Below are 20,596 nucleotides of genomic sequence, written 5' to 3'. Positions count from 1 at the left end.
GTGTGTTATGCCTTAATATCTGCAATCAGTCGCAAGACTATAATTGCAATAAGGTCCCTCCACACTCGTGAGCGAATCGCGGCGCGAAGCCGCGAACGCGAGTGTGGAGTCTAGTTCGCTAATCAGCGAAATCGTCTCCACACTCGCGTTCGCGGCTTCGCGCCGCGTAGTCTGGAGCTCTTCTGAGGTCTGGAGCGAGCGATAGATACGATAATCTCTAAATAGCCGAAAAGGATATTGTTATATCTTAGAAAGGGACAGCCTGATTCGTTCCTGAATCGCTGTCAAACTTCGGTTTTGTAGGAACCTATGTCACTCTTTGCCTATGTCTATGGTAGGAACTTAGGAAGTTTCTTATCTGTACGGTAGTACTATTACTTATGTTGCCAATGCTCCAAATAAATGAAAAAAAAAAACTATTACTTATTCTGTGACCAATCTGTGACAAAAGCTAAGAACCTACTATATAAAAACACTGCATAACACACATAACATAAAACATTTACAACCATAATCAAAATGTAAGAAAAAATCCAAAATTAACGTTCGATTTTGTAGGTCATTATTACTTTTTATAAAGTTGGGTTAAACGTGTTTAGCATTTTTAATTGAACATATAATGAGGCCCTTATAACAGTGTAAATTATTATTAGTTCGCATAATGGATTCTCCACTATCGCCGAATCCTGATGCTGATATAAATAATCTGCGTTCATTTTACTTTAAAATCGAAAACGATGTGTCGTGTCCATCCACATTAAAAAATAAAACTACCTTAGTCAAATACACCAAATTGCCGGACTACGACTTCGATTCAAAAGGTGCGTATTTATACAGTTTCCATTTTTACTCAAGGCCTCGTCTTTGCGTTATTTTATGATTGTTTTGAATACCTAATGGAATTATAACATTTGGGCCTTATAACTATCCAGAATTAACACAGTTGCCATTCACAGTTTGCCAATCATTAAAACCGCGGCTCCGTCGAATTATGGAAATAGATCACCCTCAACTGCAAACTAGTCGATCTCTCAAACTTGGCGCCGTGTCCGATTCCAAAATGAATTCAAGCACAAAACGAAAAGTTGTATCTATATCAGAAAATGATGAAGACAGACTTACTCCTCATATTGGTAAGTGGATATTTGTAACAATATATTATAAATGTTTTTTTTTTAAAGTAATAATGTATACGGGTTTTTATGTATTAAGTTTACATACATCATAAATTTAATAGTGCTCCATGTGTTGGTTTTGTAGCTAGTGGCAATTGTTGGGAATTTCATGCTTACTCAATGGATTGTCTCTGTTCCAATATTTAACCCTTGAAATGGCAGTGTTCAACAAGTATGCCATCATTCAACAATTTCATTGCATTTGTTATCTAACTGAAAAAATGCTAAGCCTGTTGTGTCGCACCTTTGATTTTAATTGTCAATTTACAATCAGGGATCGAATACCGGTATATTTTTCATACAAATTAACCGGTATTTAATTTCGGTATCTCGGTTGTTTATGTATATTTTTCCATTTTATTTAGGTGATCTTGTAACTCATTGTCCTTACCTAAATACCATTCTACAATATGAAAGAAATATTTCAAATGCTATGTGATATTTTGATTTTAAGTTAACAATCCCTGTTTACAATACAGCACAGCAGAGACTTGTTATTAAAGTTTTGTCTAATTGACAGTTTATTATAATATTTAGGCCAGGAAATGAATGCCAAAAAAAGCTATAGAGGGAAATGCTTGGAACACAATTTTTGACTTCGAAGCTTTGTTTGGACTAGTTAGGAGGTGAACATATTAAAAGTCCCCGTCCGTAACCCTGGTGCTGGGGGGAAAGTGGGGTTTGAAGGTTCCATTTTTCGGTTTTTCGATTATATCTCGGAAATTATGCGTCTGAGCGACATGGCCACTTATACAAAATTAAAAGTGGTTTAATTTGTTACAAGTTTTATTAAGTCAAGTTTTTCGATATCTTGTATAGTTTTTGAGATATCCGCTCTTGAAGCTTTATTAAGGGCTCACATTTTTATCTTAATTGTCTACATCAGTGAAGCTGCTAGGCTGGGTTTGGCATCGTTTTCGTATAAATCGGGGGTGCTGAATTCATTTACGGTATCAACATTAACACCATTCCTAAGTAAAAACAAAATATAAATATATTTTTTTAAACCTATCTTCCTGAGCGCCTCCGTCCTACAGGTCCAGTCCACTTTGTTGCTTCCAGTGTCCATCTTTTGTCCCGATATCTGGATACATGACCTGCCCATTGCCATTTTAGATGAAGAGTTTGTTGAAGAGCGTCTGTAAGTTTGGTCTTTTGACGTATTATTTCGCTTCTAATTTTCTGTATTTTTCTTATATTTAATAGACTTCTCTCCATCGATCTTTGACAGGTCGTTATAGCTTTACGCACTTTATTTGTGTATGTCCAAGTTTGGCTTCCGTAAGTTAGACTTGGCAGGATACAGGTGTCCATAACGATTTTCTTGTGGGCTATGCTGTATTCGCCTTTCAGGATTTCCTTCTGGGACCAAAACTTTTTCCAGGCTGTGTTTATGCGTCTGTCCACTTCTTCCTCGTTGTTAGATGGGCTAAAGGATATGTGTTTTCCCAAGTAAATGTATTCATTAACATAATCAATTTCAGTCCCTGCCACATTTATTGATCTTCTTCGACTGTTGGTCATAGCTTTTGTCTTAGATGTGTTCATGTGCAGTCCTACTTTCTTGCTCTCCTTGTCAAGGGTATTCATCATGTCTTCTAGTTGGGTCGCAGATTCTGCAAAGATTATAATATCATCTGCAAAGCGTAGATGGGTCAGACGTTTATCCAGTATACTAATTCCTTTATTCTTCCACTGCATGTTCTTAAAAACTTCTTCTAGCACTGCTATAAACAATTTCGGCGAGAGTGGATCTCCTTGTCGGACCCCTTTGCCTATAGCTATCTCCTCTCCTTTCCTTTCCATTTTTACTCGGCTTACACTTTGGCTATAGATGTTTATTAGGATGTTTATGTATGTTTTGTTGATTTTACATGTTTTCAGAGCTCGCCAGATAGAGCTATGTGTAATGCTATCGAAGGCTTTCGAGTAGTCTATAAAGGCTATATAAAGGGGGTAGTTATATTCTATGTACTTTGCTATTACTTGATCTTAGGTATGGATATGGTCTATAGTTGAATATCCCGATCTGAATCCCGCTTGTTCAATTGGTTGGTGCGCATCTATAGTTGGCGTTAGTCGGGTCTGTAGTATGGATGTGAAGAGTTTATAGACACTGGACAGGAGACTGATTGGGCGATAGTTGCCAACATCTAGTGGATTGCCCTTTTTGTACAGTAGGATGATATCAGAGCTGCACCACTGTTTGGGAACAGTTTCTTGTTCTAGGACTATGTTATATAATTGAGCAAGGTAAGGTACTAGTAGTGGGGCTCCAATTTTAAGTGCTTCGTTACTGATATTGTCCGGTCCAGGGCTTTTTTCGGATTTTAAATGTGAAATATGTTTTGATATTTCTAGTTCGGATATTGGTTCTACTATGTCCTGATTGTTTTGCTGTGGTTCTAGGAAGGTTGTGTTGTCAGGTTCTTTATCTGGTTTCTTATATAGATTTTGATAGAAATTGGTAGCATGTGTAATAACATGTTTTCTATTCTTTGTTTCTCCTTCCTCGCCTTGTAATTTTTGTATCCAATCTTTGTGACTTTTAAGTTCTTTATATGCTCGTTTGGAGCTTCTGTAGGTGACTAAATTTCTTTTGATTGTTTCTTGTCTATGACTTCTGTAATCTTTTCTTATAGCTTTATTTGTTTTCTTAATTATGTTTTTTAGTTCTGTTTTTATTTCCTTTGACTTGTTTTCTATTGCTAACAGTTCTGTGCGTTTGTTAATTAGTTCTATTGTTTCTTGCCTTAGTATTTTCTTCTTCTTTTGTTCACCATTATTGATTTTTAGGCTATTTGTTATTGCAGTTTCTAGGCTATCATAATAAGTTTGTGTGTTTGTATGTTTTTTATTAAGGAAACATGTCCGTAAATTTTCATTTAAAAGGTGTACATATTTGGTTTTCTCTTGTTCTGTTGCTGGTGGTTTTGGTAGTGATCTATAGGCCTTTCTGCTTTTTTTAGGTGCTTCAAGTATGAAGGAGGACCTTAAAAGTCTGTGGTCTGATGGGAAGGACAATTTGTTTAGTACTTCGACATTTGTGATCTGTTTTGGTTTGTTGCATAGGATGTAGTCGATCTCATTCTCTGGACCTGTAGGACGGAGGCGCTCAGGAAGGCCCAAAAAGAAATGGATAGACGACATCTCCTCCGTCGCAGGAAAAGACTGGCTCCAAAAAGCCCAAGACAGGGATGAGTGGAGAAAAAGTGAGGAGGCTTTTACCCAGCAGTTGGGATCTGCAGTCAGCCCCAAAACAAAGCCAAAGTAAAAACACAAAAACAAGAAAAAAAAACTTGACTGTAGAACAAACAAAGCTTAAATAAATAAATAAATAAACCTATCTTTACGCTTAAACTTAAACGCTTAAACTTAACTTAAACAGCACTAGCACTAACAGCATGCTAAGGGCGTTAGCCGAGCGTCTTGACTGCCCGTTCATTAGGTACTGGACACAAGTAGTCATTGGTAGGTCTAAGTAGATATAGGTTAATAACATAGTATTAAGGCTAAAATGTTACTAACAAAATATGGATCGCTTTTAATCTGAAATAAAGAATTTTTATTTTATTTTAAACTGAACCGCTGAACCGATTTTGTTGAAATTTGATGTAGAGATGGTTTGAGCCCCGGGACAGTACATAGGATAGATCTTATAACCAAAATCATCTTTTGAGGGTGTGAGAAGTGGGGTGGAAATTTGTATAAGAAATCAATAACCGCTGAATCTATTTAAATAATGATTGGGATGGTCTACATGTTTGATTTAGTTGAAAATGATACCAAACATGACTTCAAACCTAAATCTAAACAGTATTAACATTAACCTCAGGAATTCAACTTCGGCGGAGAAGCTGAATTCCCCTCACACTAAATTTCACCCCTTCAAAGTATGATTTTTGAGATAAAAACTATCTTATAACCTGTCTCGTGACTTAAAACATCTATTTACCAAATTTCAACTAAATCTGTTTAGCGGTTTAAGCGTGAAGAGGAATTAAAAAAATGTTATTTGTTTAAAGTTTATATGTTTTTACTTCGGAAAGAGGTCAATGTTGATACCATAAATGAATTCAGCACCCCCGATTTATACGAACGTTACCAAACCCGGCCTAGCAGCTTCTCTGATGTAGATAATCAAGATAAAAATGAGAGCACTAAATATACTTTCAAGAGCGGATATCTCAAAAAACTATACAAGATATCGAAAATCTTGACTTAATAAACCTTATAACAAATTAAATCACTTTTCATTTTGTATAAGTGGCCATGTCGTTCAGACGCATAGTTTCCGAGATATAAACGAAAAACCGAAAAATGGAACCTTCAAACCCCACTCTCCCCCGCAGCACCAGGGTTACGACCTGGGACTTTTGATATGTTCACCTCCTAACTAGTCAAAACAAAGCTACAAAGTCAAAAATTGTGTTCCTAGCATTTCCCTCTATACCTTCTTATTGCTTGGCCTAATTATAATCTTTGTTTAGAATGAAATTAGCTTTATTGAACTTGAATAATTTTGAAGTTAGGTTCATTAATTGGTGTCATCCTAAAGGTGTAAGTGTGGTCGAAATCAGAGTAAGATTATTAGTTTTATATACATATAGGATAATAATAATGATTGCAATAGTATCTTGTTGGTTCTCGTCTCGTTAGGCAAATTATTTCAATGTTATTGGACTTTAGAAACAATTTACCTTTTTCTCATAGTTATGAATTTCCCATTGATCTTTTTTAGTGTAGTATCACATCTACACCACGCACCAGCATTGAACCATATTATATATATGAAAAATCACTTGTTTGTATGAAGATGCGTATGCATGAAAGCTGCAAGCATGGGGCTTGATGCTAATAGATGTGATTCCACCCTTAATCTTATATTTATCAATAGATCTTCCTAAATCTGCAGAATTAACCACAAGCAAATGAAATTGTATGTGCTATAATAATGAAATAGTGTAGATTTACTCATTATTCACTTCAATATTTTACCTCATTAAGTGCCTGATATAAGACCTCTTCTTCATAATAAACTGTCGCTGCAACAATCATCTGTCAAGATGCTGTGGCCAATGATGATGCTTGCTTCTGTGGAGTTCTTTCTAACTGTAATAAAACACAATAAAGGAAAGGTACAATAATTTCATAACACCAAAAAGCTACTGATTCCAATGCAAAGAGCAAAGAGGTAAGAAAAGCCTTTTCATTACTTGTATTGATTATAATAAACTAATTAATTTATCAGGTAAAGTTCTGCAGTCTTCAAATAGATCATCTAGGACATCCCTACAAGATGATAAAGGTGCAGCACAAAAAATTTTTTTGAAATCAAGTCAAGTCAAATTAGGTAAAGTGTATTTTATTTAGAAAATCATTCAATTCTTAATTGAGGCTTGGGTTTTTTAAATAACTTTGTTATCATTTTACAGGTGCACAGTCTACAAACAGGTCTTCTGGGACAAACCCGAAGGACAACAAAAGTTCAATACATAGAAACTATTTGAAATCAAGTAATACAGACAAAAGTAAATGAAATAGTAACTAAAAATAACTTTGGACTGGAAAATCAATATTGTTTACCTTATATTTTATGTGTGTGTCAAAATTTTAGGTACACGAGCAATGCAAGCATCAAAGTTGAATATTAAAACTAACAATATGACAAATAAGAGGGAACATGGTAGTCCTAAACCTATTCTGAACAGTAAACAAGCAATAGTTAGCAATAATTCTTTACATGACAATGTGAGAAGCAAAAGTACCAAAGACAAAGGTATGTAAAAATGTAGTTTTATAATTGCAATAATAGGATTTAAACTATCGTGAGACATACTAACTTTAAGCTAATTTTACGGTTTTACTCACGTATTTTTAGTATTTTTTAGTCACTCGCGCGACATGTTTCGGAGAGCCTAGGTCTCCATTTTCAAGCACTAACGGTGCCTGAGTGACTAACGCCGCGTCAGTACGTGACGCCCGCCCGCCGTGAGTGTCGTGACCGCTACTCACTCAGGCACTGTTAGTGCTTTTAAAATGGAGACCTAGGCTCTCCGAAACATGTCGCGCGTGTGACTAAAAAATAAAAATACGTGAGTGAAACCGTAAAATCAGCTTAAGGCAATAATAGGCATTGATATGTTTGGATCCTGCCTATGAAGATGGTTCTTGGCTTGAATCCTGATAAAAAATATAAAAATTCACCTAATGTTAATCGTTATATGTGCGTTTTTATAATAATAATAAAAAATTGATTCATTAATAAACATAGGTACATGTGAAAATTTAAATGTAGAAAAAAAAAACACTACGATCTTTAAAACAGATAAACGATTACCCGCGGCTTGGTACTATAAATGCTGGCATTAGTTACGAATAGCTGTTGTAATTCTTTTCCTGGCTAAAAATTCTTATTGATCAAATCATGAACATTTTCTTGAGTTGAATAACAACAACAAGTTACAATGCCAGACTTAATAATAGGGTTTCGCACTAAAAGTGTAAAACGGAACACTTATGGTGCGACTGGTCTGTCACATCTCGAGAACTAATTAGTAGAACTTAAGCTATCATTTGAAAAAAAAAATCTGAACCTGCACTCTAACGCCTTGGCAATAAAAACGTTTTCAGATATTTGTGAGCACCTTGGCCGCTCCGATATATCTGACGGCGAGTGTACAAGAATTGCTCGTTTAAAGGAATGAAATTAACCAACATGAATTTCTATGAGATGACACTAATATGCAAATGAAAGATTTTTTTTACATAGGGGGTATTACTGCAAGGTTCTGCCGCCAAAGTGCAGCACTAGCCCCTTTAGTAAACCATAGAGTAACTTATGCATACTGTACCTTTAACAGGTTTTTGACAAGTTAGATAATAAAATATGACATTCATGCATCAAGGCGGTTTGTTTACAGAGGACCTACCGGGAAACGCGAATCCGAAATTTCGCTATCTGCCGCTTTATCGCTTGAATATTCAAGTGACAGAGATGTTAGATATCGACATTTCGATTTACTTGCTTCGCGATAGACCCTCAGATTGTGGTAGTGGCGCCCCCTACGCAGAGTTTCGCGTAATATTCCCTATTGGTTGACAATGTTGACATCATAAAGACCCATCTCTGAAGATCGCGCTAAAGCCAATTTGCCGATAGGTGGCGCTGTACACAATTAGGTATACTTAGTATACTTTTGCTCAAAAGTCTTCCGCGTTTGAACATGAAATAATAGAAAATTTGTACGGAGCCCTCAGTGCGCGAGTTAAGCAAACTCGCACTGGACCGATTTTTGAATTACCAGCAACTGTAAAAAAAGAAAGAAATATTTTTAGAAAATAAAAGCTCCTTTTTAGGGACCCTATTACTAAGACTCCGCTGTCCGTCTGTCCATCTGTCTGTCTGTCACCAGGCTGTATCTCATAATCCGTGATGGCTAGACAGTTGAAATTTTTACAGATGATATATTTCTGTTGCCGCTATAACAACAAATACTAAAAAGTACGGAACCCTCGGTGCGCGAGAACGACTCGCACTTGGCCGGTTTTTATTGCATGATCTCTTCGTAGCGGCGCATTCTTAAACTCTTAGTAGGTATTACCTATATACAAGTACATATGTATATCATTTATCTCGCATTTATAATACAACACCTAGTTAGCCTAGCTTGGTTGATCTGTGTTAGATTATTTCCAATGTTTATAAATGAATGCTCTTTTCAGAACAAGGAAGACCCGTCAAAAGTACGCCTAAGCCGCCTAGAGTAAATTTAAGCAAAAATTTAGTAATGCCTCGTGAAAGTGATGAATTCGTTATTGCAATGAATAATGATTTGGATGATCATTCAAACAAAACAGGCTCTTCAAAACGTGTTTTAGAGAAAAACCGATTTAATAGTAAATCACCTCCACATAACACTGTAGTAAAAATAGTGAATAAGGTTTCGCTAGGAAACCCACTCCCAGTAATACATGTGCCTCTCGATAATTGCTATGAAAGTGAAAAGAAGCAATTAGGATTAGAAAGTGTTATATTGGTTCCAGTCCAACAATCTGTTGATTGTAGCACTGGTATAGATCAAAATTTCCTTCTTAGAGACGCAAATGTAGGAACCCCTCCACTGCCCGTCATGGTTCATGAAGAAACTGAAACCTCAAACAATAGTACGGAAGTTCCTCAAAATGTCTTTGACAATCTTGACATACCTAATGTTACACTAATAAAGGACAAAAGTATTTTTGCCAAAGAAGAGATAGTCAGCTTCTGTAGTCGCTCAATGCCTAATTTACAAACATCACCATTTAAAATAAGCCCACAGAAAGAAAGCTGTGACGACCCGGTTGGTAGCGGAAAAGCTAAGACTTACATAATTGGTCGAGCAACATTTACATACACAACTAAACAAAAAATAAACTTCCACGTGGTCGGCAGCAGCGACGACAGCCAATCTAATCAATCGCCTAGTCCTTTAGCATATCCATTAAATGTGGTGTCTCTTCTAAAAAAGAATTTGAACCAGTGTGATATCAGTTCAGAAGATCGTTTAATCAATAAAAGTAATAACCCAAATAGTTGCCATAAGAAGGTTGATGAACTCCAAGCACTTGCTTGTCCTTACGTTTTTAATAACAACAAATTGGTCAAACCGTCAGATCTAATCAGCACAATTAGAGTTAATAATGGATTGTTACACAACGATTACATAAGTGAGCAGTTTCAAAGAGAGCTTCATTTTATAGATTCATTTTTCGAATCACTACAGTATTTAGAAAATTGTTCCTTATCAGAAAAATGTCTTGCTGAAGCTTCAAGCGGGAACTGGGTTAGCAAATCGAGGTTCGATTTAAAGAATTCAGAATACAACTCTTTCTTGTCGAAGCTAGAGCGTGGCGCTGGCGTTTTAGCGAATGTTGACGATATCGAAACAATGGCATCAAAAAGTCTTTGTCTGGTGAGTACATTTCCTTAGATAGATAACTTGTGTCATATTCAAGCAAAAGGTAACTCTGTCCTTTGGTTATAAGGTCGATCTATAGTTGCATATCAACTTACAGACGATCGACCTAGTGATAGGTACCCTCATGTTTAGCCGGGAAAAACGACCTCGCCGGCGCAAAACACAAGCACGACACTGTTCGCGCATAAGTGATTCGTGTCGTTTAGAATGTTTTATCTGTAATCAATTGCTTGTAACGCAAAGTGGTCAACTAATCATGTAATTAATTTGCAAATTTCAGCTTAATTTACTAATTCGCAATGAACAACGGCGCGCCAAGAATTTACTGTTTGTTTTGAAAATGCGCGAGGATGCATTGAAAGATTTCACCAAGAGCCAGATTATTTGGTTAGAAAACAAAAAGAAGCAAGACAATACCGACGTGTCAACGTTGAAGAAGAAGCAACGAGGAGCGCTATTAAAGCTGCAGCATGAGTGCGGGGAGATGCAACGCATGCGCAAGGCGCTTGTCACCCTCTCCGAGAGGCGCAAGGCGGCTCTCATGAAAACCAGGAACAGTATCGAGTTAAAACTGAAGAACCATGTCGACGTGGAGCAGATTCTCCTAGGAAAAAAGAAATTAAAGAGAAATATTTCGGCCGACCGGAATGTAGCTCCTCTCAAATGCTTTGACTTGTCGAGCAGTGGTTGCGAAGAGAGCTCGTCGTCTAAACCCAAGGAGACGCCGGTACTTCTCCAGGAGCTTCCGCCCGCGAACTCTTGCGCTGAGAAGTGCGTCCAGACGGGGGACAGCATCAGCGAGCCCACCGAGACCGCTGACCGGGCGACAGATACAGCAGAAGACTTCGTCGCTGTTGACGGCGGATACTTAAATATAATCTTTCAGAATCTCTCCTTGCCGCAAATCTTTAGTTGTGGGAAGCAATACGAAGTCAACGAGGAAGCCTTGAGGAAAATTCTGGAATCATCTAACAAGTGTCACCTTAAAGACCATTGTGACAGTGATGTTGTGGAAAATTTCATGGATAAGATTAGGAACCGTGACTCAGATAGGTCTTCCTCGGCGTCGACTGCCCACAGTCTCGTAGATGAATTCGATCAGTACTACAAGGGGCTGAGTGACCGTAGTAAGTCGCCAGCGGACTCTCCTGATCCTGAACACCATGCTATAAGTCAGCATAACACTCAATCGCGTGTATACGAACTTTCAGAGTCATGTGTACAAACAATGGATATTAATCTGGATCAAAATGAAAAATCTAGTGGAGAGAATATTGAAAGTACCGTTACTGAGAATGTGAAACCTGTGTCAAGCTCAGAAACTTTGACATGTGACCAGATTTGTATATGTGACTCCTCAAACCCTTCTCTAGAATCAGAACCGTTGAAGAATGGTGATGCAACGGTGTCCCTGAGCCAAGCTGGCCCTCTGCCAGTGCCACCAGGCGCGGCGTCTCCCGACCCACTCATTACAGATGGCTTAAACTCTTCAGTCACAAGTTTTGGTAAGATCATTATTTATTTATTTTATGTATCCTTCATCTGTCATTAGTTTTCCTTGTACAAATAGGTTGGGTCATTTGCTCTATTCTCAGGCCTCCAAAGAATTATTGTGCCCACGGATTGTTTTTTTTTTTTAATTATCTTTGAAAAATCCTAAAGGTTTACGCGTTTCAATTTGAATTTAACAAATTAGGAAGTGGTAGAGCCTACATTTTTTATTGAAACGTGCAATGTTATAGAGCTCCTTAAAATCAAAATTACTTACAAGTAACGTCTAGTAACTTTTTTATTGACCCTCAAAAGTTATTCATGTAGTAACAATTCAGTCGAAGGTCAACTATATTCTGCATTATATTAGGGGGTGATGTTCTTAAAATACTTAAAGAAAAACATAACTAATTACCGCAGAATACGTTTAAAAACCCTCGCCAAAATTTCAGTAAAATTCTAAATTCTGATTACAGGCAGCAGCATCAAGAGCGATTTGCAGAGCCTAGACAGCGTCGTGTCGTCGTCGTCGTCGGGCTACAGCGAGGTGGAAGAGCTGCGCCGGCAGCAGCTGGCCATCGAGAGAGAGGTGAGCTCTACAGGCAGTAGCAGCGGGCGGAGCCTGGACAGCGGGGTCTCGTCGCTGGACTACAGCGAGGAGGAGCTGCACTGGCAGTAGCTGACCATCGAGAGAGAGGTGAGCTCTACAGGCAGTAGCGACGGGCGAAGCCTGGACAGCGGGGTGTCGTCGCTGGACTACAGCGAGGAGGAGCTGCGCCGGCAGCAGCTGACCATAGAGAGAGGTGAGCTCTACAGGCAGTAGCGACGGGCGAAGCCTGGACAGCGGGGTCTCGTCGCTGGGCTACAGCGAAAAGCTGCGCCGGCAGCAGCTGGCCATCGAGAGAGAGGTGAGCTCTACAGGCGATTTCATCGAATACCTACGTTTAATAGACTCGTTGAGGTTAACTAGATGTAGAGCTGACTGCTATTATCCCATAAGGAAATGTCGGACGTTCTCAACAAATTTTAACTTACGCAAATTTCAATTACCGACAGTTTGAAACAACTGGATTTAAAATGCACATTTTTTTTAAATATAAGCTTAATCGTATCGTATCGATATTTCAATGTACATAGTTGTATATTTAGGTAATGAGTATGCATACGAATCAAGCCGTATCAGTAATTGTTCTCAAATCAATTGACGTGTTATTTTTACATATATATCTGTTGTATCTGTAAAACACGGATAAAGTTTCATGCTTTCTGTTGAATGAGGCCAGAGTGGGGCAAAAATTAGTTTGATTGAAACTGAGATTTAAAATAGAAACGTTGTTCTTAATACGTTATTCAATACAAATACATCATGAGCTTGCCAGTGGCATAAAATACCCAAAAAAAATCTGAGTGACTGGGAAACCTGAGTACCGGCGTACCGCGACCTCCGAAGTTTGCAAATTGTAGACTCATTCTCTTTTACTCCAATTAGGGCGTAATTAGAGTGACAGTACTGGCGCCATCTGTAAAAGTCTACGACCAGACAACTCGATTGCCTAAGATTGGTGCGGTGGCTTAGTAAATTAAAGAATCTTGTTGGCACAGAACCCTAAAAACGGAAGTCTGAATATATCGTAACGTACACAGTATAGATTTTTTTAAACTATGTAAGGAGCGTACCTACGTTGAAAAATAATCCAATATCATTCATTCGTTCATAGTAATTTATCGATATAGCAATTTTTGGTCTTGCCCATCTCTATTGAGTGAATGAATGGACGAATGCCTGTCTAAATCTTCGAAAGCAAAATGCCACATGTGTAAAGAATATCGTATGGAGATATGACTTTTTAACTTAAGAAAGTACAAACACACTCAGATGATTAGGATGACATTTTTACTGTGTAATTACAATCAATCTAGCGAGTGTGTGTACCAACCAGACCAGAGCGCAAGATCGCACGTGTAAGTACACTCTCTATGTGTGAGTAGGCCTTATGCGTACAATATTGTAAATGTAGTTGAAATGCACACATGTTTAGCTGCGGCGACATCGGTCACGATACTAACTGACGATGACAGCGGATCTATAGATATCTATGGTCTTTCCCGTTCTTTCTTGCGATATGTGACAGTGATAGCGGTAAACCGATGGAACCGCCTTACATAAAATATTAATTTGTTACACTTTATTTCAGATAAAAGCTTTAGAGCAGCAACAAAATCAGCCACTAGTCGTCCGAGAGATACCCGACAAGCCGCCACCTCCTTACACGCCACCCAACAACGCCCTAGCCAAAACTTCACGTATGTTCGTTCTGAACGACGGTTTAGAAGATAAAATACATCGGCACATAGCACACGCAGAAGACTTCCCTTATGATCCTAGCGACGCGTTCAGCGTTTTTATAAAAGATATTTGCGAAGAATCCCTAGCGAGACAAAAACAGGAGCTAAGCGATCAGCCATGGGATGCGTGTAACTTGTTGCCGGACAAGCAAGAACTCAGCACAGAGAAGAGAGGACTGAAAACTATAAGTGAAGCCAAACAAGTGCTGTCTGGTATTTCGCCGACTGTGGTTTCAGGTAAAAAAAACACATTACTTTTGTAAACTATAGGGTGCCAGAGTAGCGTTAACGGTATCCTATTACAGATGTAGTTTACCATCGTATTTTCTCGGAAACGTGCGTATTTGACATGCTACTTCTAGTAGCTTGGCGGAACAGGCTCTAGGTCACTTTTCGCTCATGTCGTCGAAGACATGGATATATTTGGTATCAGTACATTCAGTATGATGTCTTGAACACAAATATATAAGATGACAAGCGCGAAAGTGGTGGGGGTAGTTGCTGTGACGCACTGTGGGACGAAATTCGGCTCTCATTGACACAGAAACCGAAATCGTTATTTTTATGTTTTTTTGATTGAAATAGGTTTAGCCCAGCATTGTTATGGTAACTTATGAATTTTAGACGATTAGGAATGAAAACTGTCGAGTTAAGATTTAAAAAAAAAATGTATGGAGCAGCAACAAGAAATCATTATTACTCAAGAACCGCAAAACGAACCGTAATGTCCTCGCAGATGGTAATACTATGAATTATTTGTGATTTTTTGGCATACGTGTGATAGGGTGGCCTAGGGGTTCATGGCGTTTAGCCGCGATAGCTAAAGACGCCGGTTCGAATCCGGCCTTCACCACTGGAGGGCTTCGTCACTTTTTCTTTAATATATGACATCTATTACAGTTTTTAAATTTGCTTATGTTATACGGGGAGTGTAATTATAATGCCGCCGAGACGTTACAGACAAAGATATCCTCCACCACACCCAACTAGCCGTATGTCAATTTTATGTCAATTATTTTTGTAAACATAAACAGACACAAGTGATATGTGTCACATTACACTTACATGTAGGTAGATACTACGTAGTAATAGTAGGGTTGTCACTAAGAAGAAGATTAATTAATTTTAATATTTTTACTAATTGTTCGTAACAAAAATCTAAACATTAAGGGCCTGTTTCACAATGTCCAAGTAAACTTCTGAACAAGCTACTTGCCACTTATCTGACGAATAAAGTCATCTTTGGCGTTTCACAATCTTCAAATAAGCTTAATTGGTAGATAAATACCTTAACAAATCAAGGTAGTTTTATCTGGCAGTTAAGTTATTTGTTAATTAGCTATCAAATACTTTACTTGGACATTGTGAAACAGACCCTAAGAATCGATTCTCCATCACTTAAACTAACCCCCCTTTGCGAGAAGGATCGTCGTGTCTTTCCATCCTGTATATAACATACTGTAACATTTTCACTACTTGGTCTAACAAATTATTAGAAAACGTTCGAAAATTTCACAATTCACAGTTGACTTTAAACTGCTCTAAATTGAAAATGACTGAATGGATCATTCCAAAATACATACCAAGTGACTGTGAATATCCTGAAATAAAACTATGGAAACGGATTATATCGCGTATATTGAATTTATAATACATCCCGACGTTTCGAACCCTTTACAGCGTTCGTGGTCAACGGGTGACTGAGGAAAAATTACAAAGTGCAAAAATACCCACATACTAAAATAATGAACAATCATAGACTATAAACTTTAAGGCTGGTTGTACATGCAAAATCGGTTCATAAGGCTAGTTATACACTACAATTATTTTCAAGTAAACGTCAAGGAAACGTCGGGATGTATTATAAGTTCAATATACGCGATATAATCCGTTTTCATAGTTTTATTTCATGAGTAACTATCGCGGTAACCGAAGACAATATTGTGAATATCCTCTTTATATAAAAAATAATTAACCAGATATATCCAAAAATAAAAAAAGTACATCAAGTTGAATAACAGTATAATTTTCTGTTACATTAAACTGCAACTATTATTCAAACAAACAAAAAACCGGACTAGTTACATATATATTGTTGAAATGGTCTTTTTACTGGCTTTCATTCGGTACCCATATTGCTATAGTAAGAAACCCCCCCCCCCTTTTTTTTAAAAATAGCGGGCTCCATTTTCAAAATTTATACGCGTGGGTATATATATGTCCATTTATTTGGCAAGCCCTACAGCCTAAACGGGTTGACGGTTTTTGATGTATGAGGTGTGGTTGAATTCAAGAGAATTATGGTAATGACAAAGGCTATATAAATTTTGAAAATGGTGCCTGCTAATGAAAGAGGGGGGGGGGGTTGTTTTTTTTTTTCTTACTATAGCAATATGGGTACCAAATGAAAGCTAGTGAAAATACCATTTCAAAAGTATATGCAATAATAATAATAGTTGCAGTTTAAGTTTAACAGAAAATCATACTGTTATTCAACTTGATATAATTATTTTTCGACATTATATAGAGGATATTCACAGTCATTCGGAATGTAATTTGGAATAATCCATTCAGTAATTTTAAATTTAGAGCAGTTCAAAGTCAACTGTGGATTGTAAATTTTTTTAACGTTTTCTAATAATTTGTTAGACCAAGTAGGGAAAATGTTACAGTATGTTATATATTTGTGATCTACTCACAAAGCCCTTTCATTTGGTACCCCACATGGTATGTTTAAAAGAAAAAAAGTAGAAGACTTCTAGACCAAAAACCGCCGCACTATTCAGTCAACCTGAGTACTTTTTGTACTGAGATGAGACTGACTGAAATAGCACGACACGTTCGTGCGTTTCTGTGAAAATACGATGGTAAAGGATTGTGCACTACATCTGTACTAATACTAAGTAAACATGTAACGCTTAAAGAGTCTGCCTCTTCGCCTGTTCTTGGTCATAGTAACTTTCCTCCTTATCAGCTCGTTTCATAAATCCACACTTGTGTTTTAATGTGTTTCATTACGTATCAGTCGCATAACTTACAGTACCGGCCAATAATATATCACCTCCATGCAAAGATAGAGAGAGAGATATAACTCCGTAATAGCACAGATTAATAAATAGTTACTACGTAACAGATACATCATTCCCATACTAAAGCGAAAATACCTACGCTATAATAGCCTACAAAATCTTAATAATAATACCTGCTGCTCAGGACGAGAAGAAATGTACCATAAGTACGCGCACAAAGAGTCGAGACTGCCTTGCTCGCCGTGCGAGTCACGTGCCAACGCGTCATCGTAAAGAATGCGCTAGGGTTGTACTGTTACTTATGTTATTATTGTAATAAAACGAATGTTGCGAATAAACCATATTTTTTATTAGTCAATCAAATATAAAAACAACCTGACTCAAAAAACTCCTTAATTTACGATTTACCTACTTATGTTCAAAGAAATAAATGGTGACAAAATTCATAAAGATAGATTTAAAACACAACTCACCTTTCTTCGTCTCTCGGAAATGAAAAGACGACAAATTTTCCATTGTTTTTTGACTTTTACACCCATCTACTGCACAATAATTACGTGGTTTCGGCATTTCGAAGCGTAGGCGCGGGAAACGTGCGGTGCGAGCGCTCAGGCGGGCGTTCGACGGCCCTCTGTCGGTTGTATCATCGACGATACGCCGAGCGGTAGGCATATAGCGCGTGGCCTTGAGCGAGTGAAGAAGGCCTGGTAATAGATGGATACAGTCTAAGGAAAAAACGTGCCCCTAAAATCACGAAAATTTGATTCTAGCTAGCTAGCTAGCTAGCTTTGGCCTACTCTCGTATAGAGGGCGTTGACGGTTTCGTTTGTTATTTATAATTTTAACGCATATCAGTGAAATAACGCGGGTCAAAATCATATAAAATAATTAAAGCAAATAAAAAAATCATTTATCCATATTTAAATACATTTTATCGTATTTTTATAAATCTTCATTTTTAGTTTAAAAGTGTGTTGATAGATGGCAGTGAATTTACTGTGGTTACAAAATTTACTATGACAGTACCGCTCTATCCTATTATATCCTCTTTGCCTCCATGTTTTTACAGTATAACTTTTTTTTAATATTTGTGAGTGACTTTCACCTCACTGCTTTATGTAGTCTAGTAATATTCCTTTGTACGGGCGATGAGAAAAATTGGTCTCATGTAATGGTTTTTTCATAGAAGTTTTTTTTAATGTATTGACAACTTCATTTTTTTACTAGAGGTTTTTTAGTAATATGCTGAGTGAGTATTCTATTGTAATTCACATTATTTCATTGCAGTATTCATCGTATATTTGTATAAAATGACTAGTAATATATGCAATCTACAAACTAACCTATATTGTTTACTCTATACAAGCTCATACAAAAACACTCAAAGGTGATATATTATTGGCAGGTACTGTACATATTGCTTTAAGCCAACCCGTAAATACTAATTCTGTCCTTCATTTGTACTTAGCGCCTTAAAATGCATACATTATATTGTTGTTACCAAAGAGTTATTAATGGTAAAAGGGATAGGTATATGTCTAAGAAAAATAAACGTGCACGAATTTTTCCTAGATTTTATACAACCAATGAAGGTTTGTTGTAATGGTAATGGTAATGGAGCATATTTGTTTGTAATTAGTTTATATGTAAACTGTTAACAGGGGTGGGTGCGGGTGCGGGTGCGGGTGGCCGGCGATCCGATCACATCGACGACATCTTGTTCGCGGAGTGGCGGCGCTGCGAGCCCGAGTGGACCAGCCTCCACTCCGAGGAGGCCGGCGTCAAGGCACAAGTGTTCGAGAGCCTCTTCCAAAAAGTTCTTAGCGAGACTATCGATCAATACAAACAGACCGTTCTCGGATTAATTACACCAGATGCAATGAACGAAAACTCATTCAGAAAAAAAATTCAACCGCCAAAATTAGGAGAATCATAAAAATATGTAACGTGTAGTAATCTAATTATAAATTATTATTACCAGCCTATCTGTTGATCACTGGTTTTATATGTTCTTAGGTATCATTACGTATTTGTAATATTTCTATATATAAATACACAGGTATTTACTCGTATCATATTGGAAAAAAAGTCATTATTAATACTTAATACATACTATTTGCTGTTTATTTAACATTTGTTTGGTTTACCTATTTGTATTTCAGTGAGTGCGCGTTACTGCGCTGCAGTTCCTTCGCGGTACAGTCAGCAGCAATAGTTGCTAAGCGGGCGAGGTGTTCAAAATGATCTTGACGCGACTTTATTGTTAAGACCGCTTAGCAACTGCTGCTGTTGACTGTACCACGATACAAAATAGAATAATCCCTACAAAGAAACGTGCACATGCACAGGACAGCCGCTCTACCTTTTGACTGTAACAACGACTTCAGACTGAACATACTAATAGTTCGCCCCAAACAGAGACCTCAAGACACATGTACTGGCACCTGCAATCGCAAGGTGACTGTCCATTTTCAACCGCACCTGCATTACTGCTCCGACACTACTGCAGCGGCCTGAACGCGTTGGTGTTATTGTCAATTTCCATAGTAAAATGAATGACGATATCGACTGCACGTAATATGGCGATTTTAACGTTTTCCCGACCGCAGCTACTACTGCTCCGACACGTCGGTGTTATTGTCAATTTCCCTAGTAAAATGAATGACAAGACCAACTGCATGTAGCATGACCATTTTTGCGTATTTGGTGTAAGTATTATTGCAACTGCGGCTGCAGATCGCAGGTCAAACCTGCCACTTGCACTGAAATGTCTTTGGTCACAGATATTAGTATTTCTAAGCAAAGAGGATATAACCACTACGTTCTAAGGAGTCATTACACCCACGGATAAAGAACCCCGATGGTGCCGTCGCCATATATCGCAGATATATCGGGGCGGCCAAGGAGCTCACAAATATCTGAACATGCCTTTATTGTCAAGGCGCTAGAGTGCATGTTCAGATATTTTTAGCAACTCGGTCGCTCCGATATATCTGATGGCGACTGTAGAACTACTGTAAACTTTTTTGCTAATCTATATTGAGCCATATCACAGAGTAGGCTAAGCATTAAGAAGGTATAGAGGGAAATGCTAGGAACACAATTTTTAACTTCGTAGCTTTGTTTGGACTAGTTAGGAGATGAACATATCAAAAGTCCCCGGTCGTAGCCCTGGTGCCGCGGGGAGAGAGGGGTTTGAAGGTTAAATTTTTCGGTTTTTCGATTATATCTCGGAAACTATGGGTCTGAGCGACAAGGCCACTTATACAAAATGAAAAGTGATTTAATTTGTTACAAGTTTTATTAGGTAATTTTTTTTGATATCTTGTATATTTTTTGAGATATCCGCTCTTGAAGGTTTATTTAGGGCTCTCATTTTTATCTTGATTATCTACAATTCTACATCAGTAAAGCTGCTAGGCCGGGTTTGGTAACGTTTTGGTATAAATCGGGAGTGCCGAATTCATTTATGGTATCAACATTGACACCTTTCCGAAGTGATAGAGTTAGATAGAGTTAGTGATAGTTAGTAGTTAGAAATTTTTTTGCAAGAGGGGTCACATTTTCCCCATATAACTCTAATCTGTAGGCCGAA

The 20,596-nt window shown here is 37.7% G+C and overlaps 1 protein-coding gene across 1 annotated transcript; it reads left to right on the top strand.

Annotated features, from left to right (window-relative positions):
* The first annotated feature begins 455 nt into the window (after nt 1–455).
* Nucleotides 456–19,065, top strand: LOC134754166 (uncharacterized). Its single transcript, XM_063690289.1, has 10 exons — nt 456–821; nt 957–1,133; nt 6,427–6,528; nt 6,611–6,706; nt 6,793–6,954; nt 8,901–10,129; nt 10,416–11,640; nt 12,103–12,215; nt 13,822–14,209; nt 18,663–19,065. Exons 1-10 carry the CDS (start codon nt 662–664, stop codon nt 18,935–18,937), a joined length of 3,927 nt encoding a protein of 1,308 aa, XP_063546359.1. The 5' UTR covers nt 456–661; the 3' UTR covers nt 18,938–19,065.
* Nucleotides 19,066–20,596: the final 1,531 nt, after the last annotated feature.

This window comes from Cydia strobilella, chromosome Z (genome assembly GCF_947568885.1).
Source record: "Cydia strobilella chromosome Z, ilCydStro3.1, whole genome shotgun sequence".
In the NCBI taxonomy this organism is placed as follows: domain Eukaryota; kingdom Metazoa; phylum Arthropoda; class Insecta; order Lepidoptera; family Tortricidae; genus Cydia; species Cydia strobilella.
This window is presented reverse-complemented; position numbering and strand designations above follow the sequence as displayed.

Excerpts from the sequence above, each read along its gene's own strand:
- LOC134754166 (XM_063690289.1), top strand. The coding sequence starts at position 662 with ATGGATTCTCCACTATCGCCGAATCCTGATGCTGATATAAATAATCTG. Across the intron at positions 6,707-6,792 it reads ATCAAGTAATACAGACAAAA|GTACACGAGCAATGCAAGCA; the intron begins GTAAATGAAATA and ends TCAAAATTTTAG. Across the intron at positions 12,216-13,821 it reads AGCTGGCCATCGAGAGAGAG|ATAAAAGCTTTAGAGCAGCA; the intron begins GTGAGCTCTACA and ends ACTTTATTTCAG.